Source organism: Acipenser ruthenus, chromosome 11, assembly GCF_902713425.1.
Source record: "Acipenser ruthenus chromosome 11, fAciRut3.2 maternal haplotype, whole genome shotgun sequence".
Lineage (NCBI taxonomy): Eukaryota > Metazoa > Chordata > Actinopteri > Acipenseriformes > Acipenseridae > Acipenser > Acipenser ruthenus.
The window spans coordinates 25,074,755-25,098,797 of NC_081199.1; the positions used below are offsets into that span (position 1 = coordinate 25,074,755).

Consider the following 24,043-nt stretch of genomic DNA (forward strand, 5'->3'; position numbering starts at 1 on the left):
CATAATTGAGCTATTGAAACCTTTCAAATTCAAACCTTATAAATGAGATTTCAACTTTTTTTTTTTTTAATAACACCGTATATTGCTCTGGTTGTATCGCCCACATGCAGGTTTTAGTTCGTCCATTTATCTACTGTCATCTATCTGAAATGAATATAAGCTAATACGAAGACGCATTAAAAAAAAAAAGAAAAAACAAAGAAAAAAATGCCGCGTCCACTCTGTTTTTGAAGCCAATTAAAGAAAACACTGTCGCTAGTATATAAGTATTACATTACTAGTAAAGAATTAATGATTTTTTCTCGGTGTCGTAACCCCAATGAGCACAGAGGCAGCTGCAGATTGGTTCAATACTACACCGGTATGTTTGTCAGGGAGTGAATTTTTTCATTGAAGAGAGACTGGTCAAAGCAGCAACAAGTGAAGACTGAAGTGGAGATCCCAGTACTTGCATCGAGGTAATAAATTGAGGTACACTGATACTGGCAGTGTTTTAATTAAGGGTTTATATATATGACAGGTTCTAATGTAACTATATGACCACATACTATGGCAGAACCATTAATATATATATATATATATATATATATATATATATATATATATATATATATATATATATATATATATATGTTAATGGTCATTGTTTTCAGCTAGAAACAAGAATGTAACAGAAAATGAAATATTGCTTAGGCATGCAACGCCTTTGAAGTTTATTGGCGATATGTTATTTATAGGAGGTTTACATTAAGTCGATTAGTTACATTACGTCTATTAGTTTATGTTACCTTTCGTTTATTGAAAAAGAAAACTGCTATTTAATTTGTAATTCAGAAAAGGCTAAAATGATCATCGACACCGTTATTTGAGAAGCAAAGAAAACTATGACAGGACTTATGTTTCTTCTATTTTTTATTTGCTTTCTTCCATTGTTTTGTAACTACTGTTTTCTACATTATATTTGTTCTATTTATTTCTGTCTACCACGTATACAAATGTAATTAATTTTAAATATCGTATCTTTGTAATATGCAGTATGCATGATTAAATAACATATGTTTATACCAGCTGAAACTGGCTAGTTCTGATTTTGTTTCTTTAACATGACAGGCTTGTTTATTGATTTCTTTAATCGTGTATTTGCACTTTGTTGGGTGTTATTGTTTGCGTTTATTTAGCTAACCCATTCGAACATGTTCACCTCAGTGGCAGATTATGATCTTTTAGCTTTTGTTTAAAAACAAACAAACAATAAAAAAAGTGTTTCAAGGTTGCAAGCCTGGTACATTAATGGAACAGGATTGGGTTTTCATTGTATCTTTTATTGCTTAAAAAAGGTGCCTTTTGATTTGTTGATTCTCCCCCCCCCCCCCCCCCCCCCCAAAAAAGATAACTTGACGTTTTAAAAACTTTGACTTCTATGATACTCATTCTTTCGTTCGCAAAAAAAAAAGAACATTTGGTCTAGTTTATTGAAAGAAAATAAATGGTTTTTTACAAACCAAGAAAAAAAATAAATAGCGAATTTTAACTTCGTGTCTCTTGTGAACTCTTACAGTGGCAGCCTGATCTAATATAGTTTTATTACTAATTTACATCCCGTTCAGAACAACAGTATTTACACCCAAAATGGTGTCCCGCATTCAAGGGATACAGTGATGTGACGTGAAAGGTTCTGCCATAGTATGTGGTAATATAGTTACATCAGAACCTGTCATATCCAAGCCTATAAAATACCGTACCCTATGCTGTATTAATTGGTGGCCCTCTGGCATGTGTCATTTACACATGCTGCTACCAACTGAACGGTACTGATGGAAACTGATTAATGCGCATTTTATTACGGGGCTAAAACGGTAAATTCAGGTCTTAGCACGACAGAATGGAATTCAGTTTCACTTTTTACATGCTGTCGTTTCAATCTAAAACAAACCTCCCAGTTTAACCATGTGAAATGAACAAAAACAAGATTTTTTTGCCGATCACTAAAGCCAGTTTGTGTGTGCACTTTCCTGTTGTTTGGCTGACTTTGGCATAGACTGAGATAGCTGTAAAAACGGTTTTGGAATGTTATGCTAGTGTTGTGTTTCGCCTGAGGCAAGAAAGTCAGTCTTCATTTAATCAATTAATTAATTAAAAATACAAAATACTGTATAGGAGCTTTATATTCCACCAAATAAAAAACTGTTGACCCGCACCCCCACCCAGCAGTTAGTATCACAGATTAGTTTCAGCTGCTGTGAGTGCTGTTTTACATGCATTGAAACTCAGTAAAGGTTCTTATAAATATGTAGGCCCTGCTTAAAACCAAAACACAGGCCTTACTATTTTCTTCCCTATTTTTTTTTTTTTTTAACTGTTACGTGATGTGCCTGAAATTCAATTCAGCTCACTCAAAAATTATAACTGATAATTTATGGAAATGTATTTGGCAATCCCACAGCTCTGAGTTCTGTTTTGTTTTTTAATACCCTGTTGTGTGTGTCTTGTTTGTTGGTTTAGGCAAACAGCGCCACAGACTTCAAACTATCAATTACACAGACAAGCAATCAAGCTGGGAAAAATATCAACTTTACTTCTGTGAAAGTCAGACTGCCTTCCTTCCAAGTCTGGCTACCCAAAAGGGGGAGACAGGATGACAAATTATGCTAAGCCTAAATCACTGGTCCTTTTTAGCCTTGGGCAAATGTGTGTGTTTGTCTTGAGAGCATGAACTGAGAAAGTCTCTTGTAAAAATGAAAATTTTGAAAGTCTGTGTTATCACCAAGAAGAAACTAATTGACATACGTAAGTCTTGACATGATCCTTTGGTCCACTTGAACTAGAATGAACTAGATTTCCACCTCCATTAAAAGAATTAGAGGCAGAAAGGTCATGTATTCTTTCAGAACAACGGGTACCTGGAAGACTAGTCTCATTTAAGTAAATAAAAATAAGAAAACTGGGTATCCAGCTTTTGTTATTTTTATCCCTAATGGATTTGAATCAAAGCAAATTAAATAGGTTTGAAAAACTCAAATATTTACTGAGTGGAGATACTTATTAAATAATGGTGAGCCCCATCTGTTTTCTCGCAATTACTTCCCAGTGTTGTTTTCCCCCCTTACACCAATTATAACCAAAGTCTATTCTACTTGGCCCCTTTGATCTTCCATTAGCAGACTTTCCTAATTGTCTTTTGGGGAACGTTGAATATTCTTTTGTAGACTTCTTTAGAATGGAAGCCTCCTCTTTGTTTCTCAATTAATTGTATAGCGAGTGCTTTTCTAAAACATCCCTGTTCATTCACATACTGTATGGCCAACAGTTTTGCATCACCCCACAGAGTTAACTAATTTTGCTTCAGAGTTATGTTATGTAAACATATTGAATTACATATCGCTTTGTAGTTTTCCATATACTTAACGAAAAACTGACAAATTTAAAAATGTGGCATTTTGAAATCTAACATGAAATTCTATACTACTATTATGGCTTCCGGTAGACTTTTGCAATACCATTTTGTATTTATTTTGATTACATAATGTTAAATAAAAGATTTACATATACTATTTACATAATACTGTATATATATACAGACGTGCTCAAATTTGTTGGTACCCCTCCACAAAAAACGAAGAATGCACAATTTTCTCTGAAATAACTTGAAACTGACAAAAGTAATTGGCATCCACCATTGTTTATTCCATATTTAATAGAAATCAGACTTTGCTTTTGATTTTTTATTCAACATAATATTGTAAATAATAAAACAAATGAAAATGGCATGGACAAAAATGATGGGACTGCTAACCTAATATTTTGTTGCACAACCTTTAGAGGCAATAGCTGCAATCAAATGTTTTCTGTAGCTCTCAATGAGACTTCTGCGCCTGTTAACAGGTATTTTGGCCCACTCTTCCTGAGCAAACTGCTCCAGCTGTCTCAGGTTTGATGGGTGCCTTCTCCAGACTGCAAGTTTCAGCTCTTTCCATAGATGTTCGATAGGATTCAGATCAGGACTCATAGAAGGCCACTTCAGAATAGTCCAATGTTTTGTTCTTATCCATTCTTGGGTGCTTTTAGCTGTGTGTTTTGGGTCATTATCCTGTTGGAGGACCCATGACCTGTGACTGAGACAGAGCTTTCTGACACTGGGCAGTACGTTTCGCTCCAGAATGCCTTGATAGTCTTGAGATTTCATTGTGCCCTGCACAGATTCAAGGCACCCTGTGCCAGGCGCAGCAAAGCAGCCCCAAAACATAACCGAGCCTCCTCCATGTTTCACTGTAGGTATGGTGTTCTTTTCTTTGAAAGCTTCATTTTTTCATCTGTGAACATAGAGCTGATGTGACTTGCCAAAAAGCTCCAGTTTTGACTCATCTGTCCAAAGGACATTCTTCCAGAAGTATTGTGGCTTGTCAATATGCATTTTAGCAAATTCCAGTCTGGCTTTTTTTATGTTTTTCTGTCAAAGGTGGAGTCCTCCTGGGTCTTCTTCCATGGAGCCCACTTTCGCTCAAAAAGCGACGGATGGTGTGTTCAGAAACTGACGTACCTTCACCTTGGAGTTCAGCTTGCATCTCTTTGGCAGTTATCCTTGGTTCTTTTTCAATCATTCACACTATCCTTCTGTTCAATCTGGGGTCGATTTTCCTCTTGTGGCCACGCCCAGGGAGGTTGGCTACAGTTCCATGGACCTTAAACTTCTTAATAATATTTGCAACTGTTGTCACAGGAACATCAAGCTGCTTGGAGATGGTCTTGTAGCCTTTACCTTTACCATGCTTGTCTATTATTTTCTTTCTGATCTCCTCAGACAACTCTCTCCTTTCCTTTCTCTGGTCCATGTTCAGTGTGGTGCACACAATGATACCAAACAGCACAGTGACTACTTTTCTCCATTTAAATAGGCTGAATGACTGATTACAAGATTGGAGACATGTGTGATACTAATTAAAGAAACTAATTAGTTTGAAATATCACTATAATCCAATTATTTATTATCTTTTCTAAGGGGTACCAACAAATGTGTCCAGGCCATTTTAGAATATTTTTGTAGAATAAGCAATAATTCATCTCTTTTCACAGCTTCTTTGCTTTATTCTATGACATACCAAAGGCATGCAAGTATACATGATAAAATAGCTTTTAATTTCATCACTTTTCAGGAGGAATGGCATTATTTCAATGAGCTGTAAGGGTACCAACACATTTGAGCACGTCTGTATATATATATATATATATATATATATATATATATATATATATATATATATATATATATATATATATACAGTGCCTTGCGAAAGTATTCGGCCCCCTTGAACTTTGCGACCTTTTGCCACATTTCAGGCTTCAAACATAAAGATATGAAACTGTAATTTTTTGTGAAGAATCAACAACAAGTGGGACACAATCATGAAGTGGAACGAAATTTATTGGATATTTCAAACTTTTTTAACAAATAAAAAACTGAAAAATTGGGCGTGCAAAATTATTCAGCCCCCTTAAGTTAATACTTTGTAGCGCCACCTTTTGCTGCGATTACAGCTGTAAGTCGCTTGGGGTATGTCTCTATCAGTTTTGCACATCGAGAGACTGAAATTTTTGCCCATTCCTCCTTGCAAAACAGCTCGAGCTCAGTGAGGTTGGATGGAGAGCATTTGTGAACAGCAGTTTTCAGTTCTTTCCACAGATTCTCGATTGGATTCAGGTCTGGACTTTGACTTGGCCATTCTAACACCTGGATATGTTTATTTGTGAACCATTCCATTGTAGATTTTGCTTTATGTTTTGGATCATTGTCTTGTTGGAAGACAAATCTCCGTCCCAGTCTCAGGTCTTTTGCAGACTCCATCAGGTTTTCTTCCAGAATGGTCCTGTATTTGGCTCCATCTATCTTCCCATCAATTTTAACCATCTTCCCTGTCCCTGCTGAAGAAAAGCAGGCCCAAACCATGATGCTGCCACCACCATGTTTGACAGTGGGGATGGTGTGTTCAGGGTGATGAGCTGTGTTGCTTTTACGCCAAACATAACGTTTTGCATTGTTGCCAAAAAGTTCGATTTTGGTTTCATATGACCAGAGCACCTTCTTCCACATGTTTGGTGTGTCTCCCAGGTGGCTTGTGGCAAACTGTAAACGACACTTTTATGGATATCTTTAAGAAATGGCTTTCTTCTTGCCACTCTTCCATAAAGGCCAGATTTGTGCAGTATACGACTGATTGTTGTCCTATGGACAGAGTCTCCCACCTCAGCTGTAGATCTCTGCAGTTCATCCAGAGTGATCATGGGCCTCTTGGCTGCATCTCTGATCAGTCTTCTCCTTGTATGAGCTGAAAGTTTAGAGGGACGGCCAGGTCTTGGTAGATTTGCAGTGGTCTGATACTCCTTCCATTTCAATATTATCGCTTGCACAGTGCTCCTTGGGATGTTTAAAGCTTGGGAAATCTTTTTGTATCCAAATCCGGCTTTAAACTTCTCCACAACAGTATCTCGGACCTGCCTGGTGTGTTCCTTGTTCTTCATGATGCTCTCTGCGCTTTAAACGGACCTCTGAGACTATCACAGTGCAGGTGCATTTATACGGAGACTTGATTACACACAGGTGGATTCTATTTATCATCATTAGTCATTTAGGTCAACATTGGATCATTCAGAGATCCTCACTGAACTTCTGGAGAGAGTTTGCTGCACTGAAAGTAAAGGGGCTGAATAATTTTGCACGCCCAATTTTTCAGTTTTTTATTTGTTAAAAAAGTTTGAAATATCCAATAAATTTCGTTCCACTTCATGATTGTGTCCCACTTGTTGTTGATTCTTCACAAAAAATTACAGTTTCATATCTTTATGTTTGAAGCCTGAAATGTGGCAAAAGGTCGCAAAGTTCAAGGGGGCCGAATACTTTCGCAAGGCACTGTATATATATATATATATATATATATAAATCTGTGTACCCGTCCGATTTTAAATGACCCAACCTGGGTCTATTTTTACTACCCGGGTATAAATTATTTGAGAATTTAAAGAGAATGTAGAAAATATGACAATGCAGTTGGAAGCGGGGGTTCTGGCCAGCGTAATAAAGACAATGTTAAAACAAGCTTTGCATTCAGCCTTTTCTTAACTGACAGGATATCAAGGTTTTACAGAAAACAATAACACACAGCAGCAAGTACATCACAATAATAATAGTAATAACTGCAGTGATTATTTTTCTCATTAACTAAATCGGAAAGAAAACAGCATCCTGTTGGGTTTATGTTAGTGATAACTCTGTGAGCCATTTAATAATAATAACCGTGTGGCTTCCAGTACAGAGTGCTTTATCTACAGTTGTTGCGCAGATATAGTTTCTTGCCAAAAATATCAATTAAGTAGCCTTTATTTAAAAATAAAGTATTGTGAGCAGTGTACCCCAGAAAACAGGCTGAAAACCGTAAACATTTTTTTATTAAGTTGATTAACTCTTTGTTAATCAACTTAATAAAATGCGTAAGGTGCAAAGTACAACATTCAATCAGTATGAGAAACATTAGTCACACACTTATGAAACACTGGCCTACTTTGTTTTGGGTTAAATAAACATTTTTGTGGAGCACATTAAGGGCCCTATTTAGCAACGTTCGCAAACCCCTAAGGCAATTGCAAAACACTTTTGTGGACAGTTAGCTCACCAGAATCAGACGCACGTGTGGGCAAACAGACTTTGCCCACCTATGTGATTTAGCACCACATGTTTTTGTGCCCACTCGGTAAGTTATCGTCAACGCTTGACATGGACAGAACTTGGGGAGTATCCTCATTTAAATACAACGTAGCGATTTAGCAAACCATCAACAGCGTTAGCGTTTGCATTTCAGTAGACATGTGAAAACCAGCTCTAAACTGTGCGCAAATTACATGGTCGACTATAAATACCGGTGAAACTACCAGGGAAGCAGGCAAAGAAAAGAGAAAAAAAGAGAAATAAAAGAAATATGTAGTGCGCACTGGATTAATGTGATATTTTATAATGTGATACTTTGTACTGTGATTTTGTAACAATTGTAAGTCGCCCTGGATAAGGGTGTCTGCTAAGAAATGAATAATAATAATAATAATAATAATAATAATAATAATAATAATAATAATAATAATTTCTACGTGGCTCGACAAAGAGTGGAGGAGACGTCCCCAAATATTTAGAAGTCATCTGTCTTTTCTGAGTCACAATGTATGCAGACATTTCACCTCTACAGACAAACAATCACTGACATCTGCCAACTTCTTCAGGCTGACCTGGAAGGAGACATGCAGAAAGCACACTGTTTGCCGGTAGCGCTAAAGTACACGCACCAACACAGAATAGGCACTTCTACGTAAATTGTAAGGGGACCTATTCTGTCAACATGCAAGTAGTGTGTGATCTGTGATGCAAACAACTACATCACAAATGTGTATGCAAACTATCGTTGCTCAGCTCATGACTTGTTTATCTACGCGAATTCGCAGGTGGCAGCTGCATTTCAGTGGTATGACAGTCTGAGAGGCTGGTTTGGTTAATAGAGGACAACGGGTATCCACTGAAGCGGTGGCTACTGAGACCGCTCAACCCTGACATACTCGTACTGTAATTGAGCGAACATTTGGAATCCTCAAAATGTGATTCCGATGTTTGGATGTCTGTGGCAGAACACTAGAGTACACTTCTCAGAAGGTTAGCAATATCATCCTGGCTTGCCGTGTTTTACACAACATAGCTCTCCGTAATGGACATTGAACTTACAGAGGAATGATTACAGGGTTTGAAGGAAGCAGATGCTGAACTTGAAGCACAAGTGTTGAAGTTTGCAGATGCTGCAAGTGCCAGGCAGGTCAGACAAAGCCTTTTAGACAGGGTTTCACAGGTACACATACGAACCAATAAAAATGCGGACTTAGTTATTGTTGTATAAGACGCAAATGTCAGTATATTTAACAGGAAAGCATTTATAATGAAGGCAGCGACAGTGCACACGTTTCAAAGGTGAGCTATCCATGCCTAACTTAAGGAAAACTCCTGATTCAAAAATTTTCGCTCCCCCATTGCTCGCTCGCTCAGCAAGTGAAACAGAAAAAAAAAATATTTATGTAACTTAATTTTGCTTATAGATTACTTTGTTTATTTCATAAGTATTCACTGTGCCCCCCAGACTGCTGAAAAAATGTAACTTTGCTTGAGGCGCTTGTGTCTTCTTCCTTTTTTTTTGGTTTCAAAATACCCTCCGTTCGCTGTCGCGGACGCACAGGTGCTCTTAAAGGGAATGTTGAATCCTTATTGGTTGTAGCCCCACTCCCCCAACTATGCTTTGTTTGGCTGGGCGCATGATTCGCTATTTGATGTGCGTTAGCCCACGCATGAGACCCGACTTCTAAATCACGTTTTCGTGCGCTATCGCAGCACTTCGCAAACGCAGTCATTTTTGCGCTAGCGATAGCGGCTGCGCACATATTTGCTAAATAGGGCCCTAAGTGTGCTAGTAATGTCTTACTCATATTAATCAGCTAAACTGATGTGCAAAAGATAAATAATTTACGAACATTTATATTAACCATTCTTTAAATTAAACTTAAAAATCAATGAATGAATAAATTACAAACATACTTACTTTAACTTAGCCTGTAGTACAAAAATAAGCTCCTTTGCTTGGATGCCATGTTTTAAAACAACAACAGCGGAATATGGCCACTAGATGTCACAAAGAATCCCAAAGCATGAAGTGCATTTAACAATAATAACTGTATTCAAAGGTGTTTTTTATTATTATTATTTTGATGTTTCCAGTACTTAAAGGCTACACAAATCTACAGATCAGAAGGGACATATGTTACGGCCAATGTCTGAAACTCGGCCAATGACGTCAATGCCTGGTCTATGCTGTCATTGGCCGCTGCTCTTGGGCACTGACAGCAATGCCCGCCCATTGATGTCATTGGCCGTTAATTTTGGGCGATGTTATTTTCGTAACAAAAATGTAGAGTACTTCAGTCATTGGCCGGCCAATGGTGTTACTGCCAACATTGGCCAGGCATTGTCAACAATGCCCAGTGACTCTCGGGCAATGGTGTTACTGCCAACAGCTCTTGTCAAGCATTATTTATAGCATTGTAGTCTGTCATGCTGCAATAAGTAGCCTACACTGAAAAGCAACATTTTTTGTGTTGTTGTTATATTAAAAAAAAAGGTTCTTGCAAAACGAAGTTTTACCATTAAGTTTTATGTAAAAAAAAAAAGATAATAGTAAACTGTGTAACTGTGTCATAGTAACCTGTCATGCTGCAATAAGAAAAAATGTTGTGTTGTAAAAAAATAAAAATAAAAAAAGATAAATCGTGTTGATTTTAACACTAGCTCTGTGTCATTGGTTCTATTAATATTGAATACATTTGGTTGAATACAGCTATATTTTATAAAGTATAAAACACTCCTACACACTGTACTTTGCCAAATCTCACTTTTATTATTTAAAATGAAAGTTTCATCAGAACATTATTTGGTTGAATAAAACAATACTTTTTTTTTTTATATTCGTCATAGTAATACGATTTTTTCAACATTGACCAACTACTACTGGGCAATGTCGTCATTGTCCGGCCAATGTTGTTATTTAGATCTTTATTACAACATTGACCGAAAAAATTGGGCAATGACGTTAATGCCTGGTCAATGCTGTCATTGGCCGCTGCCCTTGGACACTGACAACAATGCCCGCCCATTGATGTCATTGGCCGACTTTGGACTATATCAACGCACCATATCATTGATGTGGTAAACTTACTTTCTAATCACCACATATATACTTTTTTAATTATGTCTCAATCCTAAAATTCTAGGTGATGCAAACATTTTGACCATAGCTATAGATTGTGTCTGGTATAGTGAAGATCAGACGCAGTTGATTTTTTAGATAGCTGAGACAAGCTATGTGCTGTATAATACATTTTATTTTTTTTATCTTTACAGCTTTGCAGCATTAAAGACCCATGCTGTCTTGTCCAAATGGTAAGAACATCGAATGAAGCTCTTTTAACTAATGGGGTAACAAAACTGAAACTCCTGCACCCAGAAACTTCAAATGCTGCACCAAGTCATATGAAATCTCTCGTTAATCACCGTCCTGTTATTGTCTTAAACATGACTACATTCAGAAATTAAGAGGAAGAATACAAATCTGGTCGGACATGGTAAATAAACCGATGCCTGCTCTGTTTAGGAAACCCTTCAGAGTGGCTGGTTTAACACTCCACAGGGCTCTAATTTTAATGCTTGTGTTTGTAGAGCCTGTTTTAACCTGCCCCAAAATCTGCCACTGCGCTGAGAAAAACGGCATGACAGCTGTGCATTGTGCCTCCCGTAACCTGGAAGAAATCCCTACCGACCTGCCGGGAGATACTGTGTCTTTGTTCTTGGACTCGAACAGAATCACCAAAATACCAAACAATGCCTTCAAAGATCTGGGCCATCTCCAGGAGCTGGACTTGTCCAAGAACTCCATCGAGATCATTGACATCGGAGCCTTCAACGGCGTGGTCGAGGGCCTCCGCTTGCTGGACCTTTCCAACAACCACATCCAGAGTGCGCCCAAGGAGGCCTTTTCCAAAATCAAGGCGAAAATCCGCCTCTCTAATAACCCGTGGCACTGTGAGTGTGCCCTGCAGGAGGCCTTGCGGGAGCTGAAGCTAGATCCGGAGACAGTCAATGAGATCAGCTGCCAGACCTCTGTCCAAGAGGAGTATGCGGGCAAGCCTTTGATCCAGGTTCTCGACTCTGGCATTAACTTTTGCAATTTTCACCACAAGACCACTGACGTGGCGATGTTTGTCACCATGTTTGGCTGGTTCACCATGGTCATCTCATACGTGGTGTATTACGTGAGGCATAACCAGGAAGACGCCAGACGGCACCTGGAGTACTTGAAGTCTCTCCCAAGCACTCAACTTACAAAGGACTGTGATACTATTAACACTGTGCTGTAGCTCTATTTTATTGTAATGGAATTCAAAAATGCATTCCCTCAGTTTTTGTAGTGTATGGCAGTTCTGAAAGATCAGGATAGTGAAAATCTGTGTGTAACACCAAGATACTATACATATATTTTAATATGTCAATCCTAAAATTCTAGGTGATGCAAAACTTTTGGCCATAGCTGTATTTTAAAAATCAATAGCGATAACATTTGCAATTTTTTTTAATATTAAATCTAATTCAGGAATTATTTTACCTGGCGGATCTTTACGTTCATTGTCAACAGACTATGCTTTGACGCAGATTAATTTCAACCCTGTTTACAGCCTCTTCGCATCCGTCTTTTTCTTGAGCTCAGTCTGTCAATTTGCAGCCTTTCTGTTGTTTCCAGTGTTAATGAAGGTGCTAATGAAGCTGATTGGTAACTGGCATTTCTTGACTAAACTCGTTCTCAAGGAAATCTAGGATGATAGGCTTGTGCCACTATACTCATGCTATTGTATTTGCTTCTCATGGTGTTACATACCAAATTTCCCAATTCTGTCATTTAATACTTTCACTACTAAGATCAGACTTTTTTTTGTATCATAATTGATATCAAAAAGCATTTAGAACACTTACTCGTTATTGTGTGAATACAAGAATATTGCAGGAATAAGAAGAGGAGATCGCAACAGCATGCTGTGAGTTTTAGCACCATACAGTGTTTAGTGTGGTTTAAACTGTGAATTCTGCTCTGAAGGATTTGATGCTCTGGCCAACATGTTATTACCGAAGCACGTTGTTTTCAAGTGGAGAATAAACCACTGTACATGTCTCACGTAAACATTTGTAAAATGTATAAAACATTTTAAAACAGTTTATTGGATAGCACCCAAATGCAACCTGAAGCATCTATAAAAGTGTATGAGTTTAGAACAGATCAGCAACAATTCAGGGCAGTTCTCAATCCACCATGTAATGTGACAGTGTAATGACAGGCAGACGGATATGAACCTAAAAATAACCTGCCAGATAATTATACTAACACATTGAAAACAATCTAGCAAACTAATTCTGTGATTTTTAAAAAAAAATTTTTATCAATCACCCTGTAATACATATCAATCAAATAAGGGCAGAGGACAATTTTGAAGACAGAAAAAGAAGTCCAACTGCAAGTTTGTGATATATATCAATTTTACTATCACACAAAAAAAGAATGTTTTAATGCAACAGTAATGCAAACATAAAAACATATTTTTTGCTCTCATGCTCAAACACGGGGCGTAGTTTATATCTATGATGTTGTATTGAGACACACGTGTTTGGGTCTCTACATGAAACCTAAGCAAAACCTGTATCTTCACATACAAATCTTGCTTAGTTTATTTGCGGGATTATATGGTTCCCATAAGTGAAAATAAATATTTTTCATGCAATTGTGAAAAAAATGAATCCACCTGGTAAAACGAGCTTTCATTATGTAATATGAACTAGCATGTGATTACTGTTGTAATCACATGATGGTTTAACATGTTTTTTTTAAAGAGGGAAACATTAAATTAATTTTTAGCTCTCAGGACCAATATGAATTTAAGGAGTAACTTTGGTCTCGATATGTAAAAGCTGAATTTCATTTTTGAAATATGGCTAGTTTCTTAAAATATACTTCTGTTTGTTTTTTTCAAGTCTCACTGAAACCAAGATGCCTAACTTTTGAAGGTACCTATACTTACCAGTACTGTAAGCAACACCTGTGAATGTTTAGCCTACATGTTGCTGTAATTAAAGTATTCTTGTATATATGTGTGTGTTTGTATGCTCTACAATTATGGAATTATGTCATGTAAAGTTTTATGTATTGTCTTATTCACAATTGCCACTTTTTGAAATATGTTTATGCTTTTTTTTTTTTTAATGATTGCCTAGTTTTGCTTCCCATAGTATTCATTTAGCATTCTTTGAACTATGGATGGCATTTTAAGACAGTGTGTAACATACATTTATTAATTAACAATGTTAAAGCATAAATAAATGTTACGTTCTTAAATAGTGAGTGAAAGAACATGAAGTCAAAGGGGTTGACCTAGGACCTACCAGTGTCTGCACTCCATCATTGACTTGGAGACAGGGAGAGAAGCAACATAAATGAAGACCCCTAAAATGAAAGCAATAGTGTGAGACTGATCAAAATAAGCAATGCACTTTAGAAATGAGGGTTGGTCTAATCTTGCACTTTGGGGAGACTGAACAATGGTATTGCACAGAAAGGTGAGGTCAATCAGCCTAGACATGAAGGAGATAGCAAAGAGTTTGTTTATGTAGTGATGAGGAAAAAAACAACACACCTGCATTCTGTATCTTTTACATTTACTTTTTATAATGTATGCAATCATTAAGGTCGTGCTGCTCTAATTAATCCAGTTACACTATTGTAATCTTCTACCTTCAACTGTCTCAACCTGGCTGTGAGCTTGCTTGAAGAATCCATTGAACAGACTTCCACATTCCATTTAAATCATGTGACAAAAGATTTTAATGAGAAGACCCTCTCACAAGTGCAATTGTTCCCCAAAATGCTTTCCATTTTCTGTGAATGCAGAATGACTAGGGGGTTATTGCCTGTTAACCCACTCAGACCCTTGTTTACTAAATACCTTAATATCCCTGATTAGATAATTGCCCCCTTTTCAAAAATCAGCAAAAGATTGTAACAAGTCATCCCAGAAATGCATTGCTGAATGTAATCCAAAATAACTTGGAGGGATATTTGATCTTCGTTGTCCTCAAAGAAATGTGTTTCTGCAATAATGACTGCCATCATTCATATATCCTTAAGTGTGAAAACGGTCTTGGCAATCACCATTGCAGAAACAAAACTGAGGTTAAAAGAAGGATAAACATCCCACACAGTTACTCTGCATTGATAGTAAATGGATACTGCACTAATCAGATGTCTTGCTTATTGAAATCTTTTGCCAATTTTTCAAGGATACCAAAATATTTGAAAATAAGTGAGAGCAGGTAAGGATTCCGAGTCTTTGATTTCACACTGAGTGTGATGTAAACCAGATTTCTAAACTAGTTCTAAACTATGGTTGAGTTTTTGTTAAAACTTATTGTTGCATAGTGCAATGCATTAAAGCATAGAGCACACAAACTGCATACTAGTCTTGCAATTCCTAGGTCTTTATCTGGAAAATAGTCCCCACTCCTTTCAATGTTTTTTCTGTCATTAACCAACCAGGCTGCTTCCACTAATGACTGATATTATTATTTGTTTATTTAGCAGACGCCTTTATCCAAGGCCACTTACAGAGACTAGGGTGTGTGAACTATGCATCAGAGTCACCTACAACTACGTCTCACCCGAAAGTTGGAGCACAAGGAGGTTAAGTGACTTGCTCAGGGTCACACAATGAGTCAGTGGCTGAGGTGGGATTTGAACCGGGGACCTACCAGATTACCTGAAAGTAAGGAATGCAAACTGAGAGTATTCTTAACCCTAGTGCAGTACCAGATACCATGCTTTCTATTATTGGAACTCTCTGCCACTGTCCAGATAAATGGTTAAACTGGCAAGCCTAATTTCAGATTTTTAAATTCAGGGTTAAATAAAGGCAACTTCGCACAGTCAAGACACAAACCTGAGTCCCCTGACTGTATGACTCACCCTGCACATGCCACACCGTTGTGCCTTTTATTCTTTTTAATGCTTTATTTGATATGAGTAATTTTTTGCCATGCTTTTTCTATGGTTTTCCTATGCAATTACAATGGTTTACCCTGGTTTGCAATGTTTTTAAATATGCCTTAGCATACTTCGCTGGTCTTTATCATGCTTACCTATGCTTTACCATGCTTTCACTAAGCTTTATTACACTTTGCTGTGCTTTTGCTGTGGGAAACCTTTATAAGGGTTACCACAGACAATGTTACCACATTGAATCCTATTGAATCCCGAGTGGCGCATCCAGTAAAGGCGCTCCATGTGGAGTGCAGGATGTGCCCTATAGTCTGGACGTCGCGAGTTTGAGTCCAGGCTATTCCTTTGCCGACCGAGGACGGGAGCCTCCAAGGGGCGGCGTTTAATTGGCCGAGCACCACCCGGGGGGAGGGAGGGCTAGGTCGGCCAGGGTGACCTTGGCTCACCGCGCACCAATGACCCCTGTAGTCTGGCCGGGTGCCTGCGGGCTTGTCTGTGAGCTGCCCGAGAGCTGCGTTGTCCTCCGATGATGTAGCTCTTGGGTGGCTGCATGGTGAGTCCGCAGTGTGAAAAAAAGCGGTCGGCTGACGGCACACGTTTCGGAGGACAGCGTGTGTTCGTCTTCGCCCTCCCGAGTCAGCGCAGGGGTGGTAGCGGTGAGCTGAGCATAATAAAATAATTGGCCATTCCAAATTGGGAGAAAATAATAAAAAATAATTGGCAATGACAAAATTTATAAAAAATAAAATAAAAAAAATACTAAGCCATCGGTTTGCGCTAGTTAACTGTAGTTTAAGATGAAATACGTGTGCTTTACAGATCTACATTGTGAATGGAAGGGTGCCACAGGTAAGACTTGGAATTATTTAATCAGAAATGGTAACCCCGGAATAATAATGCAAAACTAAATTAAGCATGATTGTGGAACACATCAGCTTTAATAATATGACTGTTATTAACAATAGCAATATGTTTGATTTATTTTGTTTGTTTTAAAAAAATAAATAAATAAATACATAAATTAACATCCAATGCTACATAACCATAAAAATAAATTAAAATGCAATCATTTTAAATTGAGAAAATGGTGTAGATTTGCTAAGGTCATCAAGCACAAGTGCAGTACAAGCCCTGAAAGCGTGGAATAATTGTATTGCTCCCAAATCATGCTACATTTCCTAAGATTATCCTTATTAGCGTGGTAATGAGTGAAACAAAGCTCCCAGCACACAGGGAAGTGTTCATGGTTGCTGTTAACTTGCAGAAGGCATTCTTTCACATAAGTTACTGAGTATAAATCCAGGGCATCTAGTATTTGTTTGTCTGTATTTGACACTTACGTTTGTACATATTAAAAAGAGAGGGCACATACAAAAAATAGACGCTCAAGTTTGAAGCTTCTTATGCTTTAACGTTTTATTTTTAGAACTTTAACAAGCTTTCAATTGTTAATGATATTGATAGATATGATGCAGTTTGGAGGCACAGATGTTGTGTGTTGAGTAGCAGGTGAATGGTTTGGGAGTGCAGCTGTCTTACTTTGGGAATCTTTCAGGGAGCCTGGGATTTGTTCATGGACCAAATGTTGGGAACCTCTGCCTTCCTGCGTTGAAGCTAAGTTGGACTGTGTAGTGTAGATTTCATTTATCTAAACTCTCAACTAGTCAGGCTGGCACTGATTCGATGTGATAAGTCTGCAGGTGTTCAATGTTTTTATAGAAGGTTATGTGACCATCAACGATTCTCTATAATTCCTTCAAGGAAGTTTGAGGTGGAAGTCTGAATTACTGGGCCGTAGTCATAATTTGTTGATTGTTCCTAATGAAGAATTATGTGTGTCTTGGAAAAGGAAGCACCTGCCAACTGGACCCTTACGATCAGCACACCATCAAAGATCTGCTGACTTTCCCATTGTTTTGTATATTACAGAATACTTGCCTGGGATACCATTTGCATGTAGAATTGAATCGGTCATGTGAAGGGCAGACCGTTTACACAAAAGGGTGTGCTAAATAGGGCTGGCATTTCATATTTTTGGTTCTTTCAAGGTTCCTTTAAGTAAACGTAGATACTGTAAATATTGCAGATTACATATTAAAGAACTTTCTTGACAAATCCTTAAAATAGTAAGACAATACCGACTGATATTTTATTTATTATGGGACACCACTATTTTAATCTGGCCAGAACTCTCATATCCTAGGCCATTTGATGACTGATAAAGGAAAAGGGAGCCTGATCTGAAGGTGCAATATTTAAAGAAGTAAAAGATAAAAGGCATTGTGTTTATTGGTCTGACTTCAATGCAGATTATTCCAGGGACATTGAAGCTCAAGTGTGCTGATGGTAGACCCAAGGCATTTGGCATTCAAGATGAAAACTTTCAAATTTGTGACGCACATTTCACTTTTTGAATTCCTAACTCATTTTATCATTCCACATGGGTGGAGTATTTTGGAATATCATTTTTGGACAGTATACGTTCTTTTTGGCTTGAAGGTCTGTTTTAACTGCTCTACTGCAGTTGATATGCTTATCAAATGTATCCTGTTATTTATGATATCGGTTAGCAATAGAAGTACAATACCAGTACTTTAAACATTATTTCCCCTACAGCATTAAAGGTTTTGGTCACCTAAAATGCAGAATCATAGCGATATGTAGCTGGATCATCATGCTGTGTTCTCCAAAATAAATGGCACTGCAAAAATACAGACGTCATAAATTAGGATACACAGTGCTTTTACTGGCTCATGGCAATCTGCTTGAAAATGCTTTTTTTTTACCTTGAAACCTAATTTTGCCAAAAGAAAAGTCTGTAATTTATGGTTTAGGAGAACACTTTCCTTTGACTGCAGGCTGTTAATATGATAATGGATGAGTCAGCAAGCATTACCCTGTTTTGCTTTTCCAAAGGGTATATAGAAGCCATCTTTTTCTCTATTCTGCTGATATTCTTTGATGGCAACTGGATTATCTGCCGACAAAAGATTCCTAAATGTATTCTGCAGCTTTATTCGTTCTTACTGCTGTACATCACAACTTGTTTGCCTGATATTACATAGATTTTATATAATCTGTAAAAAATATAATCATTCTGACTGACCTTGAAAATTGTGTAGAAAACCACTACTACAGCATATGTGACAGGGTCATCATTGTTTTTTAAGAAGCCTTATGAAATTCCATCTGTCTTTACTGTAAAAGGCCAACACCCGCTAAATTGTGTTCATTAATGTGTCAGACCAGAAGGTCACAGAGCATTTATTCCACCCTATGCCGAGGAGAGGTTTCCCCTCGGGGTGAAATGAGTTTCTAGAACATTTATTCTGCCCTCTAACCTGATGTGTCTGCCTGACTTATTGCATCTGTGGAGTCAAAGGCATTTAGAATAAATGTTGGGTCTCCACTGTTGGAACAAAGCACACTGTCTCTTTGAGCACAATACAGGTTGTTCACCTCTTAAACAGTTCAGTCATTCAAAACAACTTGAGAGGATGACAAATACATGTATTGACTTGATTGACTGGAATCCAAGAACATGTATTATAACTGGGTTATACAGACGTGCTCAAATTTGTTGGTACCCGTCCACAAAAAAACAAAGAATGCACAATTTTCTCTGAAATAACTTGAAACTGACAAAAGTAATTGGCATCCACCATTGTTTATTCCATATTTAATAGAAATCAGACTTTGCTTTTGATTTTTTATTCAACATAATATTGTAAATAATAAAACAAATGAAAATGGCATGGACAAAAATGATGGGACCGCTAACCTAATATTTTGTTGCACAACCTTTAGAGGCAATCACTGCAATCAAACGTTTTCTGTAGTTCTCAATGAGACTTCTGTACCTGTTAACAGGTAGTTTGGCCCACTCTTCCTGAGCAAACTGCTCCAGCTGTCTCAGGTTTGATGGGTGCCTTCTCCAGACAGCAAGTTTCAGCTCTTTCCATAGATGTTCGATAGGATTCAGATCAGGACTCATAGAAGGCCACTTCAGAATAGTCCAATGTTTTGTTCTTATCCATTCATGGGTGCTTTTAGCTGTGTGTTTTGGGTCATTATCCTGTTGGAGGACCCATGACCTGCGACTGAGACAGAGCTTTCTGACACTGGGCAGTACGTTTCGCTCCAGAATGCCTTGATAGTCTTGAGATTTCATTGTGCCCTGCACAGATTCAAGGCACCCTGTGCCAGGCGCAGCAAAGCAGCCCCAAAACATAACCGAGCCTCCTCCATGTTTCACTGTAGGTATGGTGTTCTTTTCTTTGAAAGCTTCATTTTTTCGTCTGTGAACATAGAGCTGATGTGACTTGCCAAAAAGCTCTAGTTTTGACTCATCTGTCCAAAGGACATTCTCCTAGAAGGATTGTGGCTTGTCAATATGCATTTTAGCAAATTCCAGTCTGGCTTTTTTATGTTTTTCTTTCAAAAGTGGAGTCCTTCTGGGTCTTCTTCCATGGAGCCCACTTTCGCTCAAAAAGCGACGGATGGTGCGATCAGAAACTGACGTACCTTCACCTTGGAGTTCAGCTTGTATCTCTTTGGCAGTTATCCTTGGTTCTTTTTCTACCATTCGCACTATCCTTCTGTTCACTCTGGGGTCGATTTCCCTCTTGCGGCCGCGCCCAGGGAGGTTGGCTACAGTTCCATGGACCTTAAACTTCTTAATAATATTTGCAACTGTTGTCACAGGAACATCAAGCTGCTTGGAGATGGTCTTGTAGCCTTTACCTTTACCATGCTTGTCTATTATTTTCTTTCTGATCTCCTCAGACAACTCTCTCCTTTGCTTTCTCTGGGGTCCATGTTCAGTGTGGTGCACACAATGATACCAAACAGCACAGTGACTACTTTTGTCCATTTAAATAGGCTGAATGACTGATTACAAGATTGGAGACATGTGTGATACTAATTAAAGAAACTAATTAGTTTGAAATATCTCTATAATCCAATTATTTATTATCTTTTCTAAGGGGTACCAACAAATGTGTCCAGGCCATTTTAGAATATCTTTGTAGAATAAGCAATAATTTATCTCTATTCACAGCTTCTTTGCTTTATTCTATGACATACCAAAGGCATCGGTGTCAAATTGTCTAAATTACAGAGGACACATTGACAATGAAATTGCATAAATACCCGTAAAATAAATTTAAAAAAATTAAGTGTTCTTTGTATTTTGTATGCTATCTTTTCTGAGGATTTTTGACTGGTGCTCCAATATTGATATTTCCTGATAGTTATTATAAGGTCAGCGCATCATGTGACATTTTGGAATGAGTAAAATAAAAATTTGTAAGTCACTAAGAAATCCTCATCGAGCAGTAACGTTAGCTGAAATCTAGTTTGAGACAGGGGAAAAACCAATTGGAGAGATTCATCACTCTTTTGTATAAAAGTCAACATTCTTTATGATTATTTGTGTTAGGTCATTCAGCTTCTTATTCTAAGTTTATATAGGCGTTCAGGGGAAACATGTAAATCTATATACAGTAGAACCCTGGTAGTCCGAATTGATCTGTGTAATCTGAACCATGCTAGCATACAAGGTTAAAGGACAAGGAACATCTTTGTATACAAGTGGCAACATACACTAACTTATATACTGCTTAATTATTGATATGTAAGTTCATGTACAAATATTTTTTTTGTAATACATTTTGTATTTTTTATTGTTAATTTAAAGGTCTAATGAAGAGAATAGTGTTGAGTGACTGAGATACATGGTCGACTGGGATGTCACTGTTTGTTTTGAATGGTCTTTTCAGTTGAACTGAAATCTGTGAGCTGCCTCAGGTATGATTATTTTTTTTTAATTTTTTTATTTATGTTTATTTATTTTTTTTGGTAAGTGACTGTACGTGTATTGAGAACAAAGCAAAGTAGAAACTCAGTATGATAAGGTTAATATAATAGTTTCTTTGTGAGGTGTCACAAACTTCAAATTTCAGGTGATATTAAATGTTTATAGTTGTTTCTGAATGTTTATTCAATTGGATATTACCTACTGTGTGATTAAATTAAGATCAGTACTTTAAACAAAACATGACTCTGAACAGCTGACCGGATTAGTAATAATCAAATGTTCCTGTACTGTGCATGATCAATAATTGTTCAACCTGTCCAGCCTTCTTCAATGGCTAATTTTCATTGTCTTATTGATTAAACGATACTTAAAAGATAATATGGTGATGCTGACAGTGAAGTGCATAGTTCCCAAGGCTGATTGCACTGTTACTGATGAAGTCAGTGCACCGTGACGTTATCACTCACTGTAGCACTCAAGGGCTCGGTGAGGAATGGCAGGCCATCCGGGTCAATGGTGAAATTGAAATCCTTAAAGGCGTAGACATTGCTGTCTCACTACACTGCACTACACTACACTACACCAGAGCCAGAGAAAGGCAAAAGGCCCAATTTATCTGCACTTTTCCTGGCCATGTGATTGATGATGTTAGTCCTGCTTATCACGCTGTCAGACTAGCCGTGTTAGGAAGAAGTGGCAGGGCTGTTTATTTAATGTTTTTGCTTAAATGTGTCTCAATGATTCAAGTGGTCCCTAAGAAGTAAGATTGTTGCCATATTGTTTAAAGTTTCAGTACAGTCATAACTGAAAAGCATTAAGATGTGTATATGTACAGTGCCTTGCGAAAGTATTCGGCCCCCTTGAACTTTGCGACCTTTTGCCACATTTCAGGCTTCAAACATAAAGATATGAAACTGTAATTTTTTGTGAAGAATCAACAACAAGTGGGACACAATCATGAAGTGGAACGAAATTTATTGGATATTTCAAACTTTTTTAACAAATAAAAAACTGAAAAATTGGGCGTGCAAAATTATTCAGCCCCCTTAAGTTAATACTTTGTAGCGCCACCTTTTGCTGCGATTACAGCTGTAAGTCGCTTGGGGTATGTCTCTATCAGTTTTGCACATCGAGAGACTGAAATTTTTGCCCATTCCTCCTTGCAAAACAGCTCGAGCTCAGTGAGGTTGGATGGAGAGCATTTGTGAACAGCAGTTTTCAGTACTTTCCACAGATTCTCGATTGGATTCAGGTCTGGACTTTGACTTGGCCATTCTAACACCTGGATATGTTTATTTGTGAACCATTCCATTGTAGATTTTGCTTTATGTTTTGGATCATTGTCTTGTTGGAAGACAAATCTCCGTCCCAGTCTCAGGTCTTTTGCAGACTCCATCAGGTTTTCTTCCAGAATGGTCCTGTATTTGGCTCCATCCATCTTCCCATCAATTTTAACCATCTTCCCTGTCCCTGCTGAAGAAAAGCAGGCCCAAACCATGATGCTGCCACCACCATGTTTGACAGTGGGGATGGTGTGTTCAGGGTGATGAGCTGTGTTGCTTTTACGCCAAACATAACATTTTGCATTGTTGCCAAAAAGTTCGATTTTGGTTTCATCTGACCAGAGCACCTTCTTCCACATGTTTGGTGTGTCTCCCAGGTGGCTTGTGGCAAACTGTAAACGACACTTTTTATGGATATCTTTAAGAAATGGCTTTCTTCTTGCCACTCTTCCATAAAGGCCAGATTTGTGCAGTATACGACTGATTGTTGTCCCATGGACAGAGTCTCCCACCTCAGCTGTAGATCTCTGCAGTTCATCCAGAGTGATCATGGGCCTCTTGGCTGCATCTCTGATTAGTCTTCTCCTTGTATGAGCTGAAAGTTTAGAGGGACGGCCAGGTCTTGGTAGATTTGCAGTGGTCTGATACTCCTTCCATTTCAATATTATCGCTTGCACAGTGCTCCTTGGGATGTTTAAAGCTTGGGAAATCTTTTTGTATCCAAATCCGGCTTTAAACTTCTCCACAACAGTATCTCGGACCTGCCTGGTGTGTTCCTTGTTCTTCATGATGCTCTCTGCGCTTTAAACGGACCTCTGAGACTATCACAGTGCAGGTGCATTTATACGGAGACTTGATTACACACAGGTGGATTCTATTTATCATCATTAGTCATTTAGGTCAACATTGGATCATTCAGAGATCCTCACTGAACTTCTGGAGAGAGTTTGCTGCACTGAAAGTAAAGGGGCTGAATAATTTTGCACGCCCAATTTTTCAGTTTTTTATTTGTTAAAAAAGTTTGAAATATCCAATAAATTTCATTCCACTTCATGATTGTGTCCCACTTGTTGTTGATTCTTCACAAAAAATTACAGTTTCATATCTTTATGTTTGAAGCCTGAAATGTGGCAAAAGGTCGCAAAGTTCAAGGGGGCCGAATACTTTCGCAAGGCACTGTAAGTTATGCATAAAAGCAATGAAAATATATTTTTACATTGCTTCAATATGTGGTACTGGAAGGCTTTAAATAGTCAGTGAAACCTCTCTATAAAGGATGTGCT

The 24,043-nt window shown here is 37.8% G+C and overlaps 1 protein-coding gene across 1 annotated transcript; it reads left to right on the forward strand.

Moving 5' to 3' along the window:
* Positions 1–396: 396 nt before the first annotated feature.
* LOC117426199 (leucine-rich repeat-containing protein 3-like) lies at positions 397–13,925 on the forward strand. The gene is made up of 2 exons (XM_059033495.1): positions 397–458; positions 10,970–13,925. Exon 2 carries the CDS (start codon positions 11,188–11,190, stop codon positions 11,980–11,982), a length of 795 nt encoding a protein of 264 aa, XP_058889478.1. The 5' UTR covers positions 397–458; positions 10,970–11,187; the 3' UTR covers positions 11,983–13,925.
* Positions 13,926–24,043: the final 10,118 nt, after the last annotated feature.

What these genes read in the sequence shown, in the direction of transcription:
- LOC117426199 (XM_059033495.1), top strand. Translation starts at nt 11,188, where the DNA reads ATGGTAAATAAACCGATGCCTGCTCTGTTTAGGAAACCCTTCAGAGTG.